The sequence below is a fragment of the Protomyctophum parallelum genome (assembly GCF_964188405.1).
Source record: "Protomyctophum parallelum genome assembly, chromosome: 7".
Classification (NCBI taxonomy): Eukaryota; Metazoa; Chordata; class Actinopteri; order Myctophiformes; family Myctophidae; genus Protomyctophum; species Protomyctophum parallelum.
In genome coordinates, this window is record NC_139705.1 from 29,664,378 (window position 1) to 29,691,144 (window position 26,767).

The window sequence follows — 26,767 nt, forward strand, 5'->3', positions numbered from 1 at the left end:
TGCAGTTTGATGGCTGGATGGCAGATGGCTAGTATTCACTATTCAGATTTGTGTTTTTAAAATGTAAAAATAATGTAATGTAATGAAAATATGCCTAATGTAAAAAATAAATAAATACATACATCCACAACTAAAGATCTACATGCTCGCATTTGCATTAGTCTCTCAAGTCAAGACACTAGTGAAGACAGACTGTTGACTCAAGGAAAAATAGGGCGCTGTTTTTCCCTTGTTTTTGCCAATGGGGTACCCACCCTGTGCCAGATTGTGTTTCCGTTCCATAGACCTGGTTGCTTGTTTCTATCGCAAAACGTGGCAACACTGAGCGTCAGCTGTGTTTACATCCAGCAGAGCAGCCGTGGTGTGTTGTTCCAGACTGGATCACACTCACAGCCCACAGGGACTGTAGAGACACAACAACATAAAACGACTGAAGAAAGACACAAAAACAGCGAGAAAACCAACAACCAGGTACGACTGACATTTGTTCCACCAGGTGTGTCAACCACGTAAACCCGTCACCAGGAGGTGTTTTTTTGGGGGTATTATAATTATTATCCCAGGCAGAGCCAGTTCATCCACCGTGCTGTACTACTGGGTCCATCCATGATCTCTTTCTTCTCCTTCACCAAGGAAGGCAGTAAAACGGCATAGCGGTTGTTTTCTTTCTATTTGTGATCTTCGATCAAGGGCCAGGCCGTTCTAAAGGTGTTTGTGCAGTTGATCGGATCGGTCACACAGGGAGTGTGTGCGGGGTGTGTGTGTGTGCATGGATGTTATTGTTTGCTCAATATCGGTTTAGCTGAGCACCGCAAAAAATATAGCAATCCCGAACGCCGCAACAACGCGGAGGTTGTTGGGGAGAGGGGTTTTCTGAATTACAGTACATTTCAAGTATACAACTCGATACAAAAAAACTGTTAACTGTGAGTGGACGACACCATAAAGCATTACACTTGTTTACAGTAGGGCCCACCATTTTCAATTTCAAAATTTCAACAAATTCAAAGTGTGGCGGGGGTTAAATGCGGTTATTGGATTAAAGTAAATCGTCTGTCTTTAAACGCTACGTGGAAAAGGTAATGATTATTATTATGTAATTAATTGAACTCTAACCCCATCTCACATCGGAAATGTTATGTGTTACCCTTTTTGTTGCAGGAAGTGTCTTCCTTCTAGCCCACTATAAATAGTTTATATTAGACGGTGTGGTGCAGCGCCACCCTGTGGTTAAATCAGGGCGTACCAGACAAGGCAGTGATTATTGCCATATGTATTATGTATATATCCATGGTTATCGACAGGAAATACAACTTGTGAATGTATCGCTGCAAGTCAACATTTGTCCCTGGGGTGAATGGGTCACTCACCACATAGCTAATGGCCCAATGAATTTGCATACTAGGCCACGCTGCCACATACTGGGGAGCATCAACCAATATTGAAATAGTAAGGATCCTTTGTTGTTTTACAGCTTCATGACATGACTAACTTTTTTTTCCTCCCAGAGCTGCCTGTGATCTCAGTGACTCTCCTGTCCTTTGGCATGGCTGCCAGGTGTTGTGCTTAACACCAGCACTACAGAACAGCAGACATTCACACCTAGAGTGCTTCTACCAAAAGGTACATCTATTTACACGTCTCAGTGTGGTTGGTTGCTTGGTTGGTTGCTTCCTTGGGAAATTGTTTTGGGGAAGTTTAGTGAGTTAGCTATCATACCTGCGTCCTAACTTAGTTGTTACAACACTAGTTGGTGAGGTGATCACTCACCAACCTGAACGAAGTGCTATTCTCAACATCATCTTCATCATAATCATAATTACAAAATATAAAACTGTAATAGAAATATAGTATTCCAGATGGCATCGCCTGTGACTGGCAGTGCGAGCTGACTTTGTCTCTCTGTAGTCACATACACCTATTTGTTTACATATTATGAACTAAGTATTATTATAGATAGTTGTTTGTTTAGGAAAATATTTTATACTATACCAAGTTTTGAAGCCTGTGTATATGGCAGTGTCAGCCTGGTAGGCTGGGAGACAGTATGTGTATATGGTGGTGTCAGGCTGGGAGACAGTACAGTATGTGTATAAGGTGGTGTCAGGCTGGGAGACAGTATGTGTATAAGGTGGTGTCAGGCTGGGAGACAGTATGTGTATATGGTGGTGTCATGCTGGGAGACAGTATGTGTATATGGTGGTGTCAGGCTGGGAGACAGTGGGCCTGATTCTTCAACGTGTTTCCGCTGATATATTGCCGTGACGCTAGCGGAAAGGCATTTACGTGGATTTCCCACATTAATTTGGAATTCATGGAAATGGCCGTGAACTTGACGCTGACTTTGGTTCGTCGGTAACTCCGCTAAATCCTCCGCCACCTCTTTAGGTGGCGGAGAAATTTGCGGAAGCATACACTTGCATATAGATTTATTCAGAAGGCTTTAGTCTTCATGCTGAATCAATAAATAGTCCCCAAATCTCAGATAAAATATGTAGGCATGTGCCCCCAACATATTGGTCGATCAGCACAAAAAATCAGCACAAAAAAACGATATATATATATATATATAAAAGCCGAGTGCACTTGTATGCCTAAATGCATGCATTATAGGCAAGTTAGCCTATAGAGTCCCATATACAGAAACTGCCCCGCAAGCAGACACCTTTTTATTTATTTATTAGGATATTTATATCATGCGCGATTGGGGATGCTCACTCGGCAGCCTTCTACTCGAAGTGCAACGGTTGTGAGCTTGTAGATCGGATCTCGCGGACTCGCGCTGCATGTTAAAAAACAAATTCACAGTTATAATAAGAACATAGGCTTATCTGCATTCTGCACTGTACGAATCCAACATAGTTTAGTGTAGACAGTAATGCCTGCAGTAGGCGGAGGCAGGCCTAATAATGAAATTGTTTTGTTACGGAGACTGTCGGTGTGTGTGTGTGTGTGTGTGTGTGTGTGTGTGTGTGTGTGTGTGTGTGTGTGTGTGTGTGACTGTGTGTGTGTGTGTGGGGGGGGGGGGGGGTGCGTGTGTGTGTGTGTGTGTGTGTGTGTGTGTGTGTGTGTGTGTGTGTGTGTGTGTGTGTGTGTGTGTGTGTGTGTGTGTGGCGGAGGGCAGACAGCAGCGTAGGCTACTGCCGATCCGATTCACATTGGAAAATGAATAGGGCTAATTAGCCCTATATAAAAAAAATAGAAGACCAATATTAGCCTAATGAATGCAGCGTGTTTGAAAGTCGGCCAGTCATATCAGTTTTAAACCAGCTCACCTCCACTCGTGAACATGACGGACACACAGACAGAATTTATAATAATGTATATTTATATTGATCACATATGGATGCCACACACAGAATAGTTTAACTCACTGGATAAACTCACTGGATTATAATTTCTTCAGACAAGAGGATCCCAGGCCTACGAGGTAGGCCTATAATATATTTACTTATGAATGTATGGGCTACTGTTCTTTATCGCGCAACAGTGTCGAGGGCCCATGCAGCCCCCCTCCCTCTCTCGTCTCTCTCTCTCTCTCTCGCTCTCTCTGAAAATACGACTTTTGCATTAACATATCCAATATTTTAAATATCGGATATGTTTTACCTCTGCAAAGGTGTGAGTGAACACCCGCCTTGGTCCCGAACTTAATTAAATAAATTATAATTATATTGCTTCAGCGGAGCACGCACCATTGTAAGCTTGGATATAGCAGTGACCGCGGCTGTGATCTCAGACAAACTGCTGTCTGCTGAGTCATGCTTGAAGCCTTTTATGGTACGATATGGGGCGTGGATCAATGCAGATGAGGTTGTCGGTTGCTTTTCCGATCACTTTGCACCCGCTGCTTTCAGTATGACATACACCTGCGATACGCCAGCGCACCTGTGGTACACACCACTCTCTGAATAACACGTCATCTCAACGTAGCTTGATCGGACGGATAAATACGATATCTGTTTCCGTCACCGTTACACTCTGGCGCATTTCGTTTTTGAAGAATCAGGACCAGTATGTGTATATGGTGGTGTCAGGCTGGGAGACAGTATGTGTATATGGTGGTGTCAGGCTGGGAGACAGTATGTGTATATGGTGGTGTCAGGCTGGGAGACAGTATGTGTATATGGTGGTGTCAGGCTGGGAGACAGTACAGTATGTGTATAAGGTGGTGTCAGGCTGGGAGACAGTATGTGTATATGGTGGTGTCAGGCTGGGAGACAGTATGTGTATATGGTGGTGTCAGGCTGGGAGACAGTATGTGTATATGGTGGTGTCAGGCTGGGAGACAGTATGTGTATATGGTGGTGTCAGGCTGGGAGACAGTATGTGTATATGGTGGTGTCAGGCTGGGAGACAGTATGTGTATATGGTGGTGTCAGGCTGGGAGACAGTATGTGTATATGGTGGTGTCATGCTGGGAGACAGTATGTGTATATGGTGGTGTCAGGCTGGGAGACAGTATGTGTATATGGTGGTGTCAGGCTGGGAGACAGTATGTGTATATGGTGGTGTCATGCTGGGAGACAGTATGTGTATATGGTGGTGTCAGGCTGGGAGACAGTATGTGTATATGGTGGTGTCAGGCTGGGAGACAGTATGTGTATATGGTGGTGTCAGGCTGGGAGACAGTATGTGTATATGGTGGTGTCAGGCTGGGAGACAGTATGTGTATATGGTGGTGTCAGGCTGGGAGACAGTATGTGTATATGGTGGTGTCAGGCTGGGAGACAGTATGTGTATATGGTGGTGTCAGCCTGGCAGGCTGGGAGACAGTATATGCACGTCTTGGGAACTTGTCTTGGCAGATGTATGTTAGGGCTGTCACGATTTCACTATTTAAGTTGACAATTAATACAAATAATAGCGATTTACGATTTAATTGTGTTTTTGTCATTGAGCATTGGAACATATGAATGAACAATGAACAATTAAAACATTAAGTTTGCCTATTATGATTTGTAAACAGAAATTGCACAGGGAAGATTTGACAAATAACTGAAATATAGGTACTACAAAGAAATGTATATTTTGAAATATATTTAAATAATTTTATACTTTCAAATTTTCATTTAAAATAGTGGAAATACCTATTTGAAAATCATTGTAAAAGTCATAATGATACTTGTGCAAAGTAATTGTGATTATCTCAAATAATCGTTGTTTAGTTGATTATTTAATAATTGTGACAGGAATAGTATGGGGTGCAGCACTTGGAAGATAACTTTATGCTGACATCTTTCAACGGGGTCATCCCTATGTTCCCCAGATTCTATCTTCCCCAGGTTCTATGTTCCCCACTTACCTTAGGGTTTAGGGTTATAGCGTTAGGTTTCTGGTTTAAGGACTTCAGTGTTTTGTACTATACAATTCTATACAATAGTACAGAACAAAGAATGATTGTTTTTGCTGTTGTTGAAGAGTCTGAGCAATTTTGTTTTATTTTATTTTATGCCAGTGTAAATTTTTTGTTGGCTAAGACTAGATAGTTTAAGTAGCCTAGGCAGACCTAAAGTTCAATGGATTGTTCAAAGACTGAGCTTAAATCAGAATTTGCTAAGACTAAGTTGCCAAAATACTTGTAGTCTTACTAGAATTACTAAAATTACTAGGTTAGGTTTCTGGTTTAGGTTTAGGTTTATTCTAAGGCTTCGTACAGACATATCAGACGAACATGTGTTGTCCGTGTTTCATGGACAACACATGAAACACAATGTTTTTCCAATGGAAGTCACGTGGTTTGACCAAACAGTTGTGTGTGATGGGGGGAGGGGGGCAATCAAACACATGTGTTTGGTGAAACCATGTGACTTCCATTGGAAAAGCATTGGGGTGGCCATGAAACACAGGCAGAGCACAGCACAGTTGTTCTTTATGTGTGTACGAAGCCTCAGTGGGGAACAAAGAACCTTTTTTGCATGGTGGGGAACATAGAACCTGGGGAACATAATGTACACTCCCCTTTCAACATCCTCACAGTCACAACAGCTCAACACAGACAAGACAAGACTTTGGTCTTCCTCATAACAGGAATGACCATTTGGGATTGTGAGGGACTGCATAATTAAGCACAATGGCTTTAAAAAACATGACATCACGCCGTAGTGGTAAGCGACTCACAGCTCACCCAAATCTCTCAAGCAAGGCCTATTCATAGTCCAGTTTTCGGTGAACCGAAACGGTGGTTAGTAAAAACAGTTAAGTTTACAGGTTACGTTTCACACACACATTCATACACAGATGGCGGCGGAAACCATGCAAGGCACCAACCAGTACATCAGGAGCAATTAGGGGTTCAGTGTCTTGCTCAAGGACCGATACCAGTATCGGTATCTCTTTTTACTAAAAACTCTAGTAAAAATACATCAAAACTGTACTTAGTTACTTTACACCACTGGCAAAATTGTTAAACGTAAAAAAAGATGAATCCTGATGTTTCCTTTCCGGGTGTGAAGTGAACCCCCCAAGCCTGTTCCTCTCTCTCTCTCCTCTCCAGCCAAGATGGGTGGAGCTGTGAGCGCGGGCGAGGACAACGACGAGCTGATTGACAACCTGAAGGAGGCGTACTACATCCGCTCGGACCTGGTAGAGCGGGCGTTTCGAGCCATCGACCGGGCCGACTATTACCTGGAGGAGTACAGAGACAACGCGTACAAGGTAACTGGCTGCCGATTTGTACTTTGTTGTTGTAGCACCGAAATACAATAGACTAGTATATTGTTTAGCCCTAGAAGACTAAACATACATTTTATCGCTCCATCACTAAACACACGGCTATATTTTACCCAATGTAAAATATTCCATAAAACATATTTCTCATCCAAATGTATTGAAGTACAGCAATACATGCCAACTTGAGGTACTCTTCTTCAATATTTCATCAAGACTGAAAAACGTGGGTATTATTTTAAAAAAATATTCCTAAAAAAAGAAAAGAAAATGGAGCTGGGATCCAACCATTCCTGGGACATGTGAGAATGGTCCAGTGGAGAAAGAAAATAAGGCCACCTTTACACGAGTGGTCGCCAGAGAAGAAAGTCCTGTTGCGTTCTCATTTTCAAGTGCAACATTGATGAACACGCTGTAGTGTGCATACCATGTCGCTAGGTGGCGCTGACGGACTGCCAGCTAGACCAAGAAGAACCACCAGTTTGATAGTTCACTTCCCCATCATACTGTTTGTTTACATCATGGTTAACATTCACCATCGCTAGTCGCTACATTTGTATTTGTAGGATGCGCGGGGCGAGGGAGACAGGGAGTGCTTGCTCATTCTAGGAACTCCAAATATGGCTTACGGCTCTGCATCAATGTAATAAACATCTGCGTTGTGAGCCATGATGTCACAAGTTTGGCGGATTCATCGTTTTGCCCGTTTACATGGACGTTTTAAAAGATTTCCACCAGTGTTGTTTTTGTCGACTAAAACTAAGACGAAAAATGTTCGTTGACTACCTTTTTTCACTGACGAAAACTAAATGAAAAGCTAAGACTAAATGTATTTCGTCATCAAACTAAACTAAAATGTTAGGAAGGGACTAGTGGATGAGAGATCCAGTATACTGTAAGTCATTTTACACTTGGTTGCATGCTGGAAATAGCAGATCTACAAGCTCACAACGTGTCGCGACGCGCTGTGAGCTTGAAGATCGGCTATTTTCAGCAAGTGTCAAATCAGTCATTATGACGGCATCAAGGCCCACCAAAATACATTTTAGTCGACTAAATCAACTAGATCGGTCGACTATAATCTTATGACATTTAGTCGACTAAAACTAGACTAACACTAAAACATTCCTGGTGACTTGCTGCCAAAAACACTGATTTCCACTCTGGAAGGTTTTTTCACTTTGTTTGCGTTTTCTTCACCTCCTGAAAACGCCGTTCTCGTCTAAAGGGACCCCAGCAAACGATACTTCATTGTCCTGTGTAAAGAGGGCCTAGAATTTATCCCATTATGGGTGTATGGGATTTTTCACTAAATAGTGTTCTAGGGTTAAATTAACCCATTTTGACCTGGGAACGATGTCTTCTGAATCCTAAAAGTTTTCTGAAAAACCCATGTTTCTATGTCAGTGGTGCTCAAACATTTTCATGTCAAGGACCCCCAGAATTACCCCTATCCCTATCTATAAAAACGTACGAACTGAAAGCGGATATATTCAAATATATTTTCACGATTTTTAGATCTGCTATTTTTAAACAACTAAAAGCATAAACATGCTTCAAACAACAAAAGGGGTCCCCATTTTTGGGTTGTTGTTGCTATGTACAGTACATAGCAACAACATGTTTTGGTAACTTTTGTATAAATATTTGAAGCTTTTCAGAAAACTAAGCACAGGATTTAGAAGGTGCTTTTCAAATCGGCCTCGGGTCTAAATGGGTTAAACCAGGGGTGTCAAACTGGTGATCCGCGGGCCGCGACGTCGTGTTCTGCGGCCCGCCTGCCTCAAGCAAAAAAAAAAAGAAAAAAAAGGGGGGGGGGGGTTGGTTTTTTTTAATAGCCAAAATATTGGCTAATAAGGAAGGCTGCATGATATATCGAACATGTACCTTCATCAGAGTGGAGAATATAAGTATAAATCAAGTTGAGCAAAGCCACTCTTCTCTGCCCCTCTCTCTAACAGACACAGTTAACGATCGCTTGTTAAGTGCCTGCCAGACAGACAATCAGATGAAATTAAGGCAGGTGTAGAGTAGAGTGTAGACTAGTGAACTGAACATGTTCTCTTTATATCAAGTACTTCATACCAGCCCCTTATGAAACTACTTCTCCCCAAATCCAAATGGATTTCATTTTCCATCCTGAATGGCAGTAACTAGCATACAATGAGAACTGAGAAGATCTCCACAAAGGTTTACTCATCAAAACTGATTATAAAACTGTAACCATCAAAGCATGCACTCAACATATAATGGTTATGTGACCATGGCATGTGGACCATGGCATGTGGAATGGTTTGAACTAAGAAAATGTAAAAATAAGTCATTTTCCCACATTCCAGTTTTATGACTTTTTATTTCACAACATATTCCCCAATTTCCACTGAGATTATGGGGTGAATGAATGTGGCCAGATCCATCTTCTCTTTCTGTCATAGTGACATTGTCCTGCATCAGATCATGTCCAAATCAGGTTCTCCAATCTCCAGTAGCCTCTTCAGTTTTTTGAAGATTCTTTGAGTCGTGCAACCACTCCCGTACGGAGCTATGTGTGTGGCTGGCTGGGTCTGAGCACTATGGCCCTCATTTATCAATCGAGTGTAAAATCTGCCACAGATTCGAGTGCAGGTTTCGTAGTACACCCACGTCGCCACGGCATTTATAAAGTGGTCGCAAACAGCTGATCCTTCCTTAATTTCGTTCTCACGTTAATAAATGTCACGGCTGAATTTGATCTGGCACGCCCTAAGAAATCATGCCTCGCCCTCGTTTTTGCGACCTGAACCACTGCTATACGATCTGGAAACCATGGTTACCGTGCCTTTCTGCCTGCCTCACCCCCCTCTCTCACACAGACACACACACGCTGCACGCACACGCAACTTGCAAGCCCAACTAACTGGTGTGTTGTTAAATAAATAAACAACGAACACCTGCATGAATTAAATAAAGTTGTAGGCCTACCCTGTCTGTTTCCCTCTCACCTCGCTTGCCTTGCTGTCATGTCCACGCACACACGCACCTACATGACACATCGACATTGCATCGCCATGAATGGAATACGTTTGGGCTGGCCTATATTAATTTTACCCATTTGTGCGCAGTGCACGGCGAAGGTTTGAGACTGCGCACTGCTGTGATATTAAAGTCCTGTGGGTGACTCAGTGATGCCTGCATGAGAGATAGGCTATCATGTCGTCAAGGCAGTCATAATCAACGTTTATGTAGTGATTTGATCATTGATGAACGAATCATAAACATATGGATGAAGGCTTGCTTGCATGTGTGCTGGTATGTATTGGCGACGCACGCCGCGGTCCCGTCCTCCCCCGACCCCCGAAAATGATCTCGCTTTTATCTGAACTGTCAAAACCTGTCTAAGCACTTATTTAAATGGTGAATGATTAAGCCCCTTGCGCCTATAGCCTGCTAGTACTTACTACAAATAGGCAAGCTGTATGCTTGTCATTGTCACTTGGAAATAAAGGTGTGCAGTCCATTTATGCCTTTTTTAAAATAATATCATAATCACATATGCCGCATCACTGCATGCGCTCCAAAATCATCTCACAAGTGCGCTCGCATAACAAGGCCAGTAAAGCACTGTTTGATTAAGCACAAACTAATAAATTGTAAACATGTTATATTGTTTTTAATTGCGCGATTTTAATTACTTGTAAAGTTGGAAATCTCTCTTTTGTTTTTTACATACACATACCGTTTTATATTAACATTTTAGGAGTGAAAACATATGTTTAAATGCCTGTGACAGCCTCTCAGCTGGCCAAACAATGCTGCTCCGCTGTTCTAAGACAGAAAAACAGGTGAGGACAAAACGTACGACAGGTCCCGAGCAGACGGGGGTTTTGAACGTTGTCACGTTCAATTTCAAGCTTTGCCGGAAATGTTAAATGCCGAAAATGTCGGTAATTTCGGCGTGCGCCCATATTTTGGCGTACGCACTGTTGATAAATGAGGGCCTATGTGTGTGGCTTGATGGCTGGCTGGCTGGGTCTGAGCATAGATAGATAGATAGATAGATAGATATTATAGCAGTGAGTCAGTGACTGACTGAGACATCGAGCGTGCGTCCGCAACTGGTTGTGGCCCCCATCAAGTGACCTTTTGACCAATGCGGCCCTCGCCCCAAGTTGAGTTTGACACCCCTGGGTTAAACAGTATGCGTAGCCAAAGGAAAATTGTGAGTTGGGGAGCTGGGGAAAGCTTATCGTTATACTCTGTATATGACTCTATATTACAGTAAGTGCAAAACATTTCTGACCATACCTGACTGTTCTAGCTGTTTTATTACCAGACTTTTTTTCCGATTTACCACTTAACCCTGTATTATACTTTGTTGTACACTGGGGGGTACAGGCTTTAGTTCCGACATACTATTGGTCCGACTGTCATTAGACACCCTACACAAAACCCTAACCGCACGCCGGAGGCAACACATGTCGGACCAACGCAGGTCGGGTTCGACGGGTGATTTCCGTAGATGTCAGACCTTTAGGGTGTTGGATCTGCGTGTGCACGCCGACCCGTACACTGGTGGCGTACACAGATAATGAAAATATTCAAGGTCATATCTGCCGATACCGATTCTGATCGATTCCGATATTATACGGATTATGCTGACTTCAAACATTAGAAATAATATGTATGTACAGTAATTGTATTTTCTTTTTTGTCCTTGTCACGGGGCAACCGGTGCCCTATATACAAAGACACATGAAACTGCTTTCTATAACATGCAAGGACTAATGTTTTAAACTTGTGTAGGGAAAACTGTGTTCACTGATTGTTTGCTAATTGTCTCTCCTGCACTGCTGGTGGCATTTCCCTTGATTTAGGAAGGGGCCAAGTGCTATGCAGGAGAGGGGTGTTTCTCCTTATGCTTTGAGTAATTGTCATTGAGTTTTCATTCTGATTTATACTTGTTTAATTGTAACACATTATTGAGAATGTTTAGGTTACTGTTTATTCAAGGTGGTTGATGGAAGTATTTATATTAGTTGAGTATTTGAGAAGAAATGTGCTAATTGAGTCTGTGCCCAGTGGTAGGATCCACTCCTATTTAAAGGAGGCTGCAGGGACACTCTAGTTAGGTCGCATTCATACCAGAGAGCTTTGCTGCGATTAAAACGAATCCTGCTGCGCATTGTCAGAAAGTGCGCTTCGTTTGGCAGGTGTGAAGGCTCATTCGAATCCTAATGCGCAGCAAATAACCGCATTTTACTCCGTCCAAAAACGTGGGTTTCGCTTCGCTTCGAATCGCACTTGACTACGATTCGGTGCAGGTGTGAATGCAATCCGCAGTAAATAAAGGAAATGAAGCAAACATAATGTGGCGGGTGAGGAGCTGAACACAGTTGGAGACGGTTAAGGCATATTTTACGCAGCGCAAAGATGTCCCGTTACTGTGGATAGACGTGGTCGAATAAGGAGACTGACGCCCTGATCGAAATGAGGACGTGTAGGCTACATTAATCAATTGCTTAAGAAAACACATAAAAACACTGCAGTGTATTATAGCCTACATAATATTCTGTCTGTCTGTCTGTGCGTGCCGTAAACATGGAGTGCTGTCACTGTGTGGGACTGGGGAGTTATATCAGTGCGCTCATGCAGCGCTGTGCCTCCATGCCCAAAAGAACAGTGTGTGGCGGCTGCGTGCGTAGAGAGAGAGAGAGAGAGAGGGGGGGGGGGGGGGGGGGGGGGGGGGGGGGGGGGGGGGGGGCGGCACGACACACGCACGTTATGAGTGTAATTTTATCACCATAGATTTCACTGTGTAGGCTATAGTTTATGAACGGAACACATTGATAAAGGTCCCCCCTGCTGCGTTTCCAATTGCTGCGAATGACAGTGTGAAGGCAAACCGCAGCCAATTAAATATGCAAGAATCCCCTTTCCCCGCCCATACGGTTCTGAGTCTACCGAAGTATTAGGTGAGAATGTGACCTTAGTTAGAAGTGGGCAATGACACAGGTAACATCCCTGAGGGAGAGCTACAGGGCCTTGTGTGATCAAGGTACAGCCTGAAGAGAGCTCTTAGCCAGTTGGGGTGTTTGCTCAAGTGTTCATTTAATTTCTCAGTATTATTGTTATTGTTATTTTCCTGTTTTCACACTGTTGAATCTGTACTGGACTTTGGTGGAGGAGTTTGGGGAAAATAAACACCCTTAACTACAATTTCTGACTGTTCTTGGAGCCTTGGCCGTTCGGGCAACTTCACAGTCCTGTTATGTCAAATGTATGAATGTGTTGCATACAAGGCCGCTGGGTTGCAAAATAAATTTCAGTGCAAACTGACAATAAAGTACTATATCATATCATATCAAATAAAGAAAAGCGACAAATACAAATGCGACAGAGTCATTGACAGAGTCATCAATATCTGTGAAAATAATCTGTATTATTTTGAGACCGATCCGATACCGATATGGAGCTTTGATGGCCGATTTGGATATGCTACCAATTATCTTGTGCACCACAAGAAATAACCTCTTACAAGTTGTTGTGCATTTATCGTAATCAAAGCAAATTGGTGACATGGCTCAGCCCTATAGTGTGTTGAAACCTGTATGCTGTTGTCTTTGTCAGGACCTGGCCTGGCGTCACGGGAACATCCACCTGTCAGCTCCCTGCATCTACTCGGAGGTGATGGAGGCCCTGGACCTCCACCCTGGCCTCTCCTTCCTCAACCTGGGCAGCGGGACCGGCTACCTCAGCACCATGGTGGGCCTCATACTGGGTGGGTGACAGTTGTACAGTTGCTTAACATTAATGAAATTATGCTCTGTCGCATGGGCAATTTTGTATGGGTCTCCTACATTTTCTCCTACATTTTCAAAAAGCATTTCCAAAAAAGCGAATGTTTTCATGATTTAACAACAAAATGCATTGATGATGATTTTATTTCAGTAATTTAATAAAATAACTGAAAATAGTCAGTCTACAAGCCTGCGGACCGAAGCGAAGCGTTGTGTGCTTGTAGATCTGCTATTTTCACTAGTTTGGGTCCCGGGGAGATGTCAAATTTCTGTTTTGGGTCACGGCCATGGGGCAAAAAGGTTTGGGAACCACTGATCTACAAGCTCACAATACAGCACCCAACACTGCCCTTTGTGAGCTTGTAGATTGGCTAATGTCAGCGAGTGTCACAGTTGTACAACAAAGTATATAAATCACGCATAATAATACCTGCTGCCTTCTTTTCAGAAGGCGACCTGACCTCACTTGATTTCATCATGTAAAAATAGCAGCAAAAGAATGTAGCATTTCCAAGCTTTGTGGTGCCTTTTTAGTATGTGAAAACGTATATTGAAGCTAATCTCATAATAACAGAGTGTTGTTCTGTCGTCTCAGGTCCATTTGGCATTAACCATGGGGTAGAGCTCCATGCAGATGTGATCGCCTATGCCTACCAGAAGCTGGATTACTTCATCAAAACAAGCGAGAGCTTTGACAAGTACGTTTTAAAAATGATATCTTGGGCCTGGGCTGGCCGAGCGGTCCAGGCACCTAGGCTGGTAATGATCCAGCGTGTCGCGGGTTCGACTCCCGTTCCCGACGACCTTTGCTGCGTTTCTCCCCCCCAACCCCCCCCCCCCCCCATCTCTCCCCCATCTCTCTCCCCCTTTCCTGTCAAACTACTGTTAACACAATCTGTGCTGAAACGAGAAAATCCTGTGAATAGCTACTGTACCCCACTGTTCCAAAACGAGATTATGAGATTTTATTAATTATAAGCACTAGTCCTTACCCGTTGTGAATATATGAACAGCAAATGATGTTCAGTGTGGGTAATGTGTTAAATGCTGCAGTACAATCATAAGTATACCATTGATACAATTGGTATTGTGGCTGCTTTGGAGAGGTTATCCTTTAAGATGAATAATCAGTTGGATAAATATGATTTGAAGTGGAACGTGTTCCTCAGTCATGTTACAGGTCCTTTGGTGTGATCCATGGTCAGGCAATGGCCTTTTGCTTGTTTATTGTATTAATATACATAGTCCTTACCCGTTGTATGGACTATTGCCCCCCATAAATATATTTAATTGCTCTTCATTTTAACTTGTATAATATATTTGTGTCTTTTTTGTGTGAATAAATACAGCACTATAACATGAAAATATTTGTATAAATGCATGGGGAAATGTTTACATGGCAAGGACTGTAAATTGTACACTTATTAGCCCACAGACCCCCATTTGAAAAGTATGAAAGACCCCAGTTTGACATGCAGACAGAAAGTATGTGCTGTGGCACAGGTATTCCCAAATGTACAGTGTGGGTCTGTGTCCGTCTCAACATGCATTTCACTGGTGACACTGGTGACACGTGATTTGCGGGGAGATGAGTTGTTCAGTACCCCCTGGTGGCCGCGGGGGGTACTGCACCCTGGGTGCGGTTGGATTATTATTTCATATAAATGGGTGATGTAAAAACAATATCTGTACAGTAAATATGACAGTAGCGTCGGTAAAATGTAGCCTAGCTGGATTCTGGGAGCGTGCAGATTTTTTTTGGCATGGAGAGATGTGTGCTAATAGTGTGGCTCGGTCGGAGATAGACCACGGACAAATAAACGGGTTTTTATTCACTAATAAATTCATTATTAATCTTATTGGAAAAATGGCTTCGTTAAGACCTCCATATTATTATGGTCAATGCCTGTGTGAAAAGTGGGAGCGATTGGTGCAGGCAATGAGGAGATAAGGTGGTGTTTCTGACAGACAGACATTCATTCATTCAGACAGACAGACATTCGCTCAATTATAGTATGATGATGATGATTAATCCATAATAAATAAATAAATAACTTTTTTTTTTTTACTCACATGGTACTGATGGTAGAACAGTCTAATACGAATCCGGGCTTATTAGTCGCGCATTTGACTGGCACTGGCCTCACAATTTATATAGTTTCATTAATTTAGTGCTCACTGGGCAGTGGGCAAACAGATTTTCGTCCGCTTTCTGTGTGCAGGCTTGTGTGTACACAACATTTGTAATGTTTGTAAAATTGTAAAGAGGATGCATAGACACTTTGACCGCATAACCGCATGGAATTTTCTTTCCACGTGTAATACGCTAAACTCGCTATTTGTTTTATGTGTTTAATTCGCCACTGTTTGCTTATTATGGAAAAACATTGACTGATGCAGAGGATTTGCACCTCCGTTTCTCAGAATGAAAGCACAATAGTTTATTTGCAGCTCCGTTTCTCAGAATGAAAGCACAATTGTTTATTTTAAATATTATTATTTAACATAGAAGTGTGGAAAATGCCTACATTATTTGTATTGCCCCTATAAAACATATTGCTGATCAATATCTCGGGTCAATATCTGCGCTGCAATTTGATGCACGTCGTAAATCTCAACCTCAAGGTTGTACCGACTGTAAATGTTTGCATTGTGTTAATAAGTAGCGTGTGTTTGTGTGCGTCTCCCCATCAGGTTTGAGTTCTGCGAGCCGTCCTTTGTGCTGGGGAACTGCCTGGAGATTCCTCCAGAGAGTCGCCAGTACGACCGGGTGTACTGTGGCGCCGGCGTCCAGAAGGAGCACGAGGACCACATGAAGCACCTGCTGAAGGTGGGCGGAGTGCTGGTGCTGCCGCTGGAGGAGAAGGTAGGGTCCATTTCCTTTTTAAACTCAGCAGATGTTCTGGCCGTGTGGTGGCCGGAAACATTCTCTAGGATATGCCAACGGGTGGGCAGCTTTGATGATGTAAAGGGCCACTATATTTACACACTCACTCCAGAGGGCCACATTGCATATTACATTTCTGGCATATTTGAATTGAAATCCTGAATATTTTTTTTTTTTTTTCTTTTTTTGAATCCTGAAAAGTTAAAATCTTAATTTAATTTCAAAAGCATTTACCGGTAGTTATAGTTATGTTAACATTATGAACTAGAGAGAGAGAGAGAGATTGTAGATCGGCTATTTTCTAAAGATATGTATACATTTGAAAACTTGAAATGAGACATTCTGCATAGTGAGTATTTTTTCTTTTGGCACTTTAAGTACATTTCTACGCCAATACTTGTACATGTACTTTTAATCAAGTACATTTTGAATTCCAGACTTTTACTTGTAACCGAGTATTTCTATTGATACTTTTACCATGGTAAAACATTATTATGGAGTTATTTTTCCACCACTGCACAAAAGCACCAAAAGCGCCAAACGCTTGTAGACCAGGATTAGTAGACCAGATCAAATTAGACGGAGATACATGGTTGAAATGTGCAATTTAAGGATTGAATATCGATATGGTCCAGACATATTATAATATTGCCCTGCAAGAGACATGCATGCAGTTTGAAAACATGTTCAATATATTGGTGCATTTCCTCCTGTTGTTGGCGGGCGGCACACATTGAATCTCTTTTTCTTCTCCATGTGTTCCCTCCAGCTGACCAGAATCACCCGTACGGGTCTGAACAGCTGGGAGACCAAAAAGATCATCTCTGTGTCCTTTGCTCCTCTGGTTCTGCCCAAGCACTGCCCCAACGGCAAAGCCAAGACTGTCCCTCTACGTGAGTCCCATCTCAGACACTGCTACTGCTGTGATGAATCCAATATACCTGTGTGTGTGTGTGTGTGTGTGTGTGTGTGTATATATATAGTATAGGGCTCCATCTTATCCCTTATCCCTAAACGTATTTGCCATTTTTCTTTACTATTTTGAAAAACATTTTAAAATAGTTAAACTAGCCGAAGTTTTTATTAAATAGTAAAAAATGGCAAATTAGTTTAGGGATAAGGATTAAGGGATGGCGCAAGATATAGCCCATAGTGTTTGGTGCCCAAATAAATGTCAGAAATGGTTATCTTAGGTGGTCTTTACACGAGAATGGTGTTCATAGAAAACGGCAAAATAAAGTATCGTTTGCTGGTGTCCTTTTAGACGAGAGCAGTGTTTTCAGGAGGTGAATACGCAACAAAGTGAAACCACCTCCCAGAGTTGAAATCTTTGAGAACACCGTTTCCTATGGTCTCCATATAAACAGGCAAAACGGTGAATGCGCAAAACTTATGACATCATGGCTCATGTTGGCTCACAATGCATATTTATTACATTGATGCAGAGCCATATATGATATAATGGAGTTCCTGAACAAGCCTCCCTCCTCGCCTACAAAGCGCCGCTCATCAGCGATGGTGAATGTAAAACCATGATGTAAATAAAATGCCTTGCCATAGGCGGCAGCAGCGTTTATGTAGCCTAATGTATTATAAATTATACAACCATCCCGTGGCACGCTCTGCCTGCTTGCTCTGGGCTGTCTGTCAGCCTGTCTGTCACCTCAATGCGTTATAGAAAGCGAGCGGCAGCCACAACCATGTTGTGTTCTGGAAGCAAAACGATAGGGTTGCGTGAAGGGGGAGCTGGCTCTTCTTCTTGTACGTAATGTGGGTGACTGGTCTATTTGGCAGCCCGTTACCACCACCTAGCGACATTATAGCGTTTTCATAAAGTGTGCGTTTTCGTGTAAAGGGTCAATAAAAAATGAGAACGCAACGGGACTTTGAAGTTTTATCTGGAGATGGTCGCCGTGTAAAAGAGGCGTTAGTAAGCCTGTAGATACTGTCTGTGTCAGTAGAGTACATCGCTGTACTCATTGTCTCCACCAGGCATGGAGGAGAATATGTTTTCGCCCCCGGTTATACACCCCCTGGACATGACGCTAGTATGTCGCAGGGACTTACCCCCAATCCAACCCTTGATGCTGAGTGTCAAGCAGGGAGGAAACTGGGTCCCGTTTTTAGAGTCTTTGGTATTTTCTCTCATTCCTACTAGGCCGAGGATTAAATCCCAAACTTTTTCACATTGGCCTGTTATAGCGCTACCAGCAGGTGGATTTTTGCAAAACACATTTTTGGAACAAAATGCCTCAAATCATGAGTTTGAATGTCCACATTGGCCTTTAATAGCGCCACCAGGAGGCCACAATTTACCTAACCGAGGAGCACTTTTTCTAGTTTTCTCTGCAGAGATCTGACTTGCTACCCTAAGCAGAGCCTGACTCACCCTGAGCACAAATTATTGTCTTTTGGGGATATTTTCTTTATATATATATATATACATATATATATATATATAAAAAATATACGTGAAAGCATTCGAGAAACACATTTCTATAAGCCATTATCGTCTGCTTAAACACCAATTGTATCGGCCTCATTAGCTGTTGCACCCCTAATCTGCAGATAGGTATTGTCGTACTTTGACAATCTCTAAAAACTAAACCGTCTCTCCCCCCTCTCCAGCCGTGTACGAGGTGCGGACTCTCCAGGAGCTGGCTCGCATCTCCATCCGCCACACGCTCCGGGTGACCACGGGTGGCAGCGGTGGCGGCGCCGGGCAGCCCTCCGGGCGCGGCCGTGGCTCCTCGTTCAGCGTGGGCCGCGGCCTGGCGGCGGCCGGCCTCCACAAGTACGGCCCGCGCTTCAAGCGGCGGCGCGTCCACCACCGGCGACACTGCAACGCCCTGGTGCTGGCCACGCGTCAGGCGGTAGTGGGAGGCGCTGCCGCTGCCGCCGCCCCCACCCCCGACGACAACAACAACAACCAGGGAGGAGGAGGACGCAGGGGGAGGGACCGAGGGCGCCGGCGAGAGGAGGAGGAAGAGGAGGAGGAGGAGGAGGAGGAGAGAGAATGGGAGGCGACAAAGCACCGCTTGGCGAGAGGTATCAGGCGGGTGGCAGGCCGAGGAAGGGCTCCGGCCGTGCCAGAGGAGGAGGAGGAGGCGGGAGGAGGCGGGGAGGAGGAGGATGATGAAGAGGATGAGGAGGAGGAGGAGGAGGAGGAGGTTGGGGGAGAGGAGGAGAGGCAGACGGGAGAACTGACACGAGTGGAGCCGACGGTGAACGTCCTGAGAGAGAGGATTCTGGGCCTGCCGCTGCCCGCGCCCCTGAAGATGTACCTGCTTTACTACAGGGAGAAATGAGCCCCTACACACACACACACACTGACCCATGACCTCCAGACCTCTCTCCACACCGTTGTACCTCTCTCTCTCTCTCTCCGCAACCAACCCAATTCCTCTCCATCATCCATTATTTTCTCTCTATCTCTCTCTCTCTCTCTCAATCTCTCTCTCATCAAGACGGCCGACCACATTGCTGATGTAAAGCCCTGCGTGTGACAGCATGTCCATGCGCGCAAGCCAGGGTGTCTCTTCCAGGTTATTTTCCAAATAATTATATTTTCCTTTTTTTTTTAAACGACTCTCCGTGTTGGTACTTCATATGTATTTATCCACTATTTCTCAGCCGAGATCCTTTATCCTGACTTGATGTAGCCTAGGAACTTAAGCGGGGCGTTTGAGAGAGAGAGCTGGTACTGAATTGAACTGTATTCTCATGTAAGAGCAAAATGTCCACTCTGTGGACATGGCCAATGGCCAGAGGACTCTGGCTGTTACGAGCAGGAACAGAGAGGAACAGAGAGGGAGGACCTTCAGTACTGCATGGCTGTGTTCCATCTGTTACGAGCAGCAACAGAGAGGAAGAGAGAGGGAGGACCTTCAGTACTGCATGGCTGTGTTCCATCTGTTACGAGCAGCAACAGAGAGGAAGAGAGAGGGAGGACCTTCAGTACTGCATGGCTGTGTTCCATCTTACTCTGAACGTTGCATACTATGGCTGTGATCAGACCGTTGAAAATCAAAACAGAGAAAGGTTTTGTCCGCCATTGTGCGGTGGCGTGGCGTGTCTGACTGTGGGGGGAACTGAAAGAGTTGTCAAAAGGAACAATAGAGATATATATATATATAAAGCTTTGTGAAGTGAAGGGAAATAATGAACATAAAAAAACTAAAACGGTAGTTTACAACTGTTCAGAGAAGTCAGGAGATTGTCTCCTGCTCTGTACGACGAGGTTGGATGTTCAGAGAAGTCAGGAGGTTGTCTCCTGCTCTGTACGACGAGTGGATTTTTGGCCTGTGGTGATTTTGTTTCCACTGATTTCCAAAATCAAACGGGACCATTCCACTGATATTGATTATCTTACGGTTTCATTGTCACTTTAGAAACATTTCTAGGTTGTCGTATTAAAATTCAGTTCCACTATTCCCTTGTTTCTATGCAGACATAGAACCCCTTACACCGCATGTGTAAAAGGTAAGATCAGCGTTTCTCTCTTCAATTACAGTCTATACCAGTGCTTCATTTTCATGTCAAGGACCCCCAAATTGATATGTACTTTTACTTGGCCGCGCCGGGAACCCCATTTGAAAAGATTTAGTGCCGCAATATGTGAAGACTTGACAACATTTGTCTGAGGGCTCGACTAAGTGTTAAACTGTTACCCCTTTTTTTCTTTTTTGGGAGAATCCCCCATCCAGTGGTACAACACACCAGCACGACCAAAACTGACCATATATAAGACTTTAGATTAGAAAGACCATGATAACGACATTACCATGTAAAACTTGATTTTTTAAGGGATCAAACCAGCATGATGGAAATATTGTCCTTTAACTACTTAAATCCTCTATAGTTAGTAAACTCCCCACACACACTACACCAATGTCTTAGCTGGAAATGGGCGATCTGCAAGCTCACAACATGTCGTATTGCAACACATTGTGAGTTTGTATATCGGGTATTTTCAGTGAATGTTCCCCCAGAATAGTGACGCCTAGGGTTCAAGTGGTTCAATGATTGACTGCAACTTTTAACACAATTTGTGTTGATATTATTTTTCTTGTATTATTTTTTACAACTTGCAACTTGAAGTGGTGTGTTCATGTTTTGACTGTACTTTTCGGTATGTCTTTCCAGCTGAAAAATGTGCTTGGGCATATTTTCTTTATTCAACCTCTTTGTTACCAAAATATCATCTTCCTTCTGTGCCAAGCCAGTTGCATGTACTCCGAATTCAAGGCAGAAAATTCCATCTTGATCTAAACGGCAAAAATATGTCTGTTCTCTGTCGGTTATAATTTTCTGTGACTTGTTGAATTAATCAATTTGAAACTAAGGTTGTCATGTTTCTTTCTTTCCTATATACAAAATGGCTTAGCCATAGTTCAAGTTATCTATTTTGGTTTAATAACTTACATCCCAAAGTTCTAGTCAAGGAGTTTTTAAATGTTTACTGAGAAATGTCCCCATTTTGTAGCTAATGCTAGTATCAACACGAGGATCAGCCACTGTAGTAGTCAGTATCTACCCTCCTCCTGATGTCAACTGTGGTGAAAATATGTGGGAAGCAATGATGCAGTTAGGAAAAGTCATAAGCCCTCATAAACCAGACAATAAAAATATCCTGAGTGTTAATTTAACTCTGAGTGTACAAATGTAACCAATGAATCCGTAATCCTATGGAGAGTGATCTTCTATCTCACACTTGCTTTTATGTCCATTCTCGGTAGCACTGTTGGGTCTACCTTATGCTTAAACTTTCCTGAGGACTTAATTTTTTTTATTTTAAATCCAGATTTCTGAAAAACCTGTTTCTATGCCAGTCGTCCTCAAACATTTTCATGTCAAGAACCCCCAGAATTGTATGTAAATGGCCACCGACCCCCATTTGAAAATATAGTTCCAGGTACCCCCCAGAAGCAAATATTTGAGATTTGCGCCACATTGTCACGATTTTTCGAAAATAGCAGATCTACAAGCTCGTAGCGCGGCACCGAGTGCCGCGGTACGAGCATGTAGATCTGCTATTTTTCAACGCCTAATATATAACATAATGCTTAAAACACCAAAAGGGGGTTTCCGTCCTGAATGGGTTGTTAACCCATTGAGAGACCCGAGGCCGACTCTTGACTTGAAAGACTTTTCAAAAATGTAATAAAAAGAAAATAGCAGATGTACAAGCTCGCATGCACAAAGTGATACGCTGCTAGCCTGGCTAATAAGCGAATCAAAAAATAGTGTGATATTAGTCTGGCTTATATTGGCCAGGCTAACGCGCTGCAGGCTTGCCGATCTGCTATCTCCATGTGTGCATGGAGATAGAACAGATCATAACAGGGCTTTTACAAGTGCTCTCATACAACCATTCCTCCTTCCTTTGAATACCATTCATGTTCAGTTGCTGTGAGTTTTTTTTCTGCTGAATGTATAATCCTATTGCACTTATAATAATGTTGGCGAGGATGACGTGATTTCTTGTACCAGTTTATTTTCCAAATTCGAGCTGTATTATTGACTGCTGTTAATAAATATCTGTTCTACAGATGTGTGATAGTCGAGGTTGTTTTTTTACAGGCCGTAGCCTACCTTTTAGATGAGATACCATGACTAAAACTGTTCCATTTTAGAAATTTTAGGAGTATACTAGGAGTATACTAGTATTATCTTAGTTAGTTATTTAACTTAAACGCCCAATGCATTCTGAATGCACAAACTTTGGCATGCTATTAGTCCTACATACTTTTACCTACTTAGGTTCATCTTACAGTGGACATGTTTGCCTGAAAAGGAATCTTTGAAAGGTGTCATAGTTTTAGAAATATAGTGCTTTCCAATTTGAGACTTTTAAGATGGGGCTCAATGGCAGATTTTGGCACGTCAAAAGATCACTTTCACCTAGAAACTCCATTCACACTTTTTATTATTCAGCTTACTGTGGAGACACATGCTGGAACGTTTTACTTTGAAATGTTTTGTAGTTTCTGAGTTATTAAACTTAAACGCCCAATGCATTCTCTATGGCAATAGCACAAACTTTGGCATGCTACTAGTCCTACATACTTAAACCTACCAACCCCATTCTAGTCTACTTGGGTTCATCTTACGGTGGACATGTTTGCCTGAAAAGGAATCTTTGAAAGGTGTCATAGTTTTAGAAATATAGTGCTTTCCAATTTGAGACTTTTAAGATGGGGCTCAATAACAGACATTGGCACGTCAAAAATCACTTTCACCTAGAAGTTTCTGAGTTATTTAACTTAAACGCATAATACATTCTCTATGGCAATAGCACAAACTTTGGCATGCTACTAGTCCTACATACAAAATGATGAAAAACGAGGATAATGTTTGTCTTTTTAAACCCATAGTTTTCTTCATTTTTTCATTTTTTTCAAATCCTCAAAAATGATGAAAAACGGCGTGCTATAGTATGCCGTACGATATGGGCTATAGCCCATGGTCCAAAATGATGAAAAACGAGGATAAAAAAAAAATCAAAAAACGATGGGCTATAACCCATTGTTTATTTATTTTTTTCATTTTTTTCAAATCCTCAAAAATGATGAAAAACGGCGTGCTATAGTATGCCGTACGATATGGGCTATTAGACGAGCGTCTAAAAATGGGATAAAAAACGTCTAAAAATAGACGTCTAAAACACATCTAAAAAAAAAAGTCAAAAATTCAAAAAACGATGGGCTATAACCCATGTTTTTTAAATTTTTCTTCTTTTTTTTCAAATCCTCAAAAATGATGAAAGCGGCGTGCTATAGTATATGCTTTACGGTATGGGCTATAGCCCATGGTCAAAAATGATGAAAAACGAGGATTAAAAAATAATTCAAAAATTCAAAAAACGATGGGCTATAAGCCATGTTTTAATTTTTTTTATTTTTTTTCAAATCCTCAAAAATGATGAAAAACAGCGTGCTATAGTATGCCGTACGATATGGGCTATTAGACGAGCGTCTAAAAATGGGATGAAAAACGTCTAAAAATAGACGTGTTTTAGACGTCTATTTTTAGACGTCTATTTTTAGATGTTTTTTATCCCACTTTTTAGACGCACGTCTAATAGCCGGCTATTGCTCAGTGGGATGGTCAAAAATGATGAAAAACAAGGATTCCATTTTTTTTCAAAAATTCAAAAAACGATGGGTTATAACCCATGTCTTTTTTTTTCTTCTTTTTTTTCAAATCCTCAAAAATGATGAAAAACGGCATGCTATAGTATGCCGTACGGTATGGGCTATAGCCCATGGTCAAAAATGATGAAAAACGAGGATATAAAAGAAATTAAAAAATAAAATAAAACGATGGGCTATAACCCATGTTTTTTTTTTTTTTTCATTTTTTTCAAATCCTCAAAAATGATGAAAAGCGGCATGCTATAGTATGCCGTACGGTATGGGCTATAGCCCATGGTCAAAAATGATGAAAAACGAGGATTAAAAAAAATTAAAAAATTAAAGAAACGATGGGCTATAAGCCATGTTTTTATTTTTTTATTTTTTTTCAAATCCTCAAAAATGATGAAAAACAGCGTGCTATAGTATGCCGTACGATATGGGCTATTAGACGAGCGTCTAAAAATGGGATGAAAAACGTCTAAAAATAGACGTGTTTTAGACGTCTATTTTTAGACGTTTTTTAGACGTCTATTTTTAGATGTTTTTTATCCCACTTTTTAGACGCACGTCTAATAGCCGGCTATTGCTCAGTGGGATGGTCAAAAATGATGAAAAACGAGGATTCCATTTTTTTTTTTTTTTTTTTTAAACGATGGGTTATAACCCATGTCTTTTTTTTCTTATTTTTTTTCAAATCCTCAAAAATGATGAAAAACAGCATGCTATAGTATGCCGTACGATATGGGCTATTAGACGAGCGTCTAAAAATGGGATGAAAAACGTCTAAAAATAGACGTGTTTTAGACGTCTATTTTTAGACGTTTTTTAGACGTCTATTTTTAGATGTTTTTTATCCCACTTTTTAGACGCACGTCTAATATCCGGCTATTGCTCAGTGGGATGGTCAAAAATGATGAAAAACGAGGATTCCATTTTATTTCAAAAATTCAAAAAACGATGGGTTATAACCCATGTCTTTTTTTTTTCTTTTTTTTCAAATCCTCAAAAATGATGAAAAACGGCATGCTATAGTATGCCGTACGATATGGGCTATTAGACGAGCGTCTAAAAATGGGATGAAAAACGTCTAAAAATAGACGTGTTTTAGACGTCTATTTTTAGACGTTTTTTAGACGTCTATTTTTAGATGTTTTTTATCCCACTTTTTAGACGCACGTCTAATAGCCGGCTATTGCTCAGTGGGATGGTCAAAAATGATGAAAAACGAGGATTCCATTTTTTTTTTAAATTAAAAAAACGATGGGTTATAACCCATGTCTTTTTTTTCTTATTTTTTTTCAAATCCTCAAAAATGATGAAAAACGGCATGCTATAGTGTGCCGTACGGTATGGGCTATAGCCCATGGTCAAAAATGATGAAAAACGAGGATTAAAAAAAAATTCAAAAATTCAAAAAACGATGGGCTATAAGCCATGTTTTAATTTTTTTAATTTTTTTTCAAATCCTCAAAAATGATGAAAAACAGCGTGCTATAGTATGCCGTACGATATGGGCTATTAGACGAGCGTCTAAAAATGGGATGAAAAACGTCTAAAAATAGACGTGTTTTAGACGTCTATTTTTAGACGTTTTTTAGACGTCTATTTTTAGATGTTTTTTATCCCACTTTTTAGACGCACGTCTAATAGCCGGCTATTGCTCAGTGGGATGGTCAAAAATGATGAAAAACGAGGATTCCATTTTTTTTCAAAAATTCAAAAAACGATGGGTTATAACCCATGTCTTTTTTTTCCTTCATTTTTTTCAAATCCTCAAAAATGATGAAAAACGGCATTCTATAGTATGCCGTACGGTATGGGCTATAGCCCATGGTCAAAAATGATGAAAAACGAGGATAAAAAACAAATTAAAAAATAAAATAAAACGATGGGCTATAACCCATGTTTTTTTTTTTTTTTTTTTTTCAAATCCTCAAAAATGATGAAAAACAGCGTGCTATAGTATGCCGTACGATATGGGCTATTAGACGAGCGTCTAAAAATGGGATGAAAAACGTCTAAAAATAGACGTGTTTTAGACGTCTATTTTTAGATGTTTTTTATCCCACTTTTTAGACGCACGTCTAATAGCCGGCTATTGCTCAGTGGGATGGTCAAAAATGATGAAAAACAAGGATTCCATTTTTTTTCAAAAATTCAAAAAACGATGGGTTATAACCCATGTCTTTTTTTTTCTTCTTTTTTTTCAAATCCTCAAAAATGATGAAAAACGGCATGCTATAGTATGCCGTACGGTATGGGCTATAGCCCATGGTCAAAAATGATGAAAAACGAGG

The 26,767-nt window shown here is 41.7% G+C and overlaps 1 protein-coding gene across 1 annotated transcript; it reads left to right on the forward strand.

Moving 5' to 3' along the window:
- Positions 1-347: 347 nt before the first annotated feature.
- Positions 348-22,507, forward strand: LOC310862013 (protein-L-isoaspartate O-methyltransferase domain-containing protein 2-like). Its single transcript, XM_083769749.1, has 9 exons — positions 348-471; positions 1,509-1,623; positions 6,497-6,657; positions 13,276-13,426; positions 14,041-14,143; positions 16,140-16,311; positions 17,102-17,225; positions 18,961-19,439; positions 19,488-22,507. The coding sequence occupies exons 3-9, from the start codon at positions 6,502-6,504 to the stop codon at positions 19,638-19,640; spliced, it is 1,338 nt and encodes a 445-aa protein (XP_083625875.1). The 5' UTR covers positions 348-471; positions 1,509-1,623; positions 6,497-6,501; the 3' UTR covers positions 19,641-22,507.
- The last annotated feature ends 4,260 nt before the right edge of the window (positions 22,508-26,767 follow it).

Excerpts from the sequence above, each read along its gene's own strand:
- LOC310862013 (XM_083769749.1), top strand. The coding sequence starts at position 6,502 with ATGGGTGGAGCTGTGAGCGCGGGCGAGGACAACGACGAGCTGATTGAC. Across the intron at positions 13,427-14,040 it reads CATGGTGGGCCTCATACTGG|GTCCATTTGGCATTAACCAT; the intron begins GTGGGTGACAGT and ends CTGTCGTCTCAG. Across the intron at positions 16,312-17,101 it reads TGCTGCCGCTGGAGGAGAAG|CTGACCAGAATCACCCGTAC; the intron begins GTAGGGTCCATT and ends TGTTCCCTCCAG.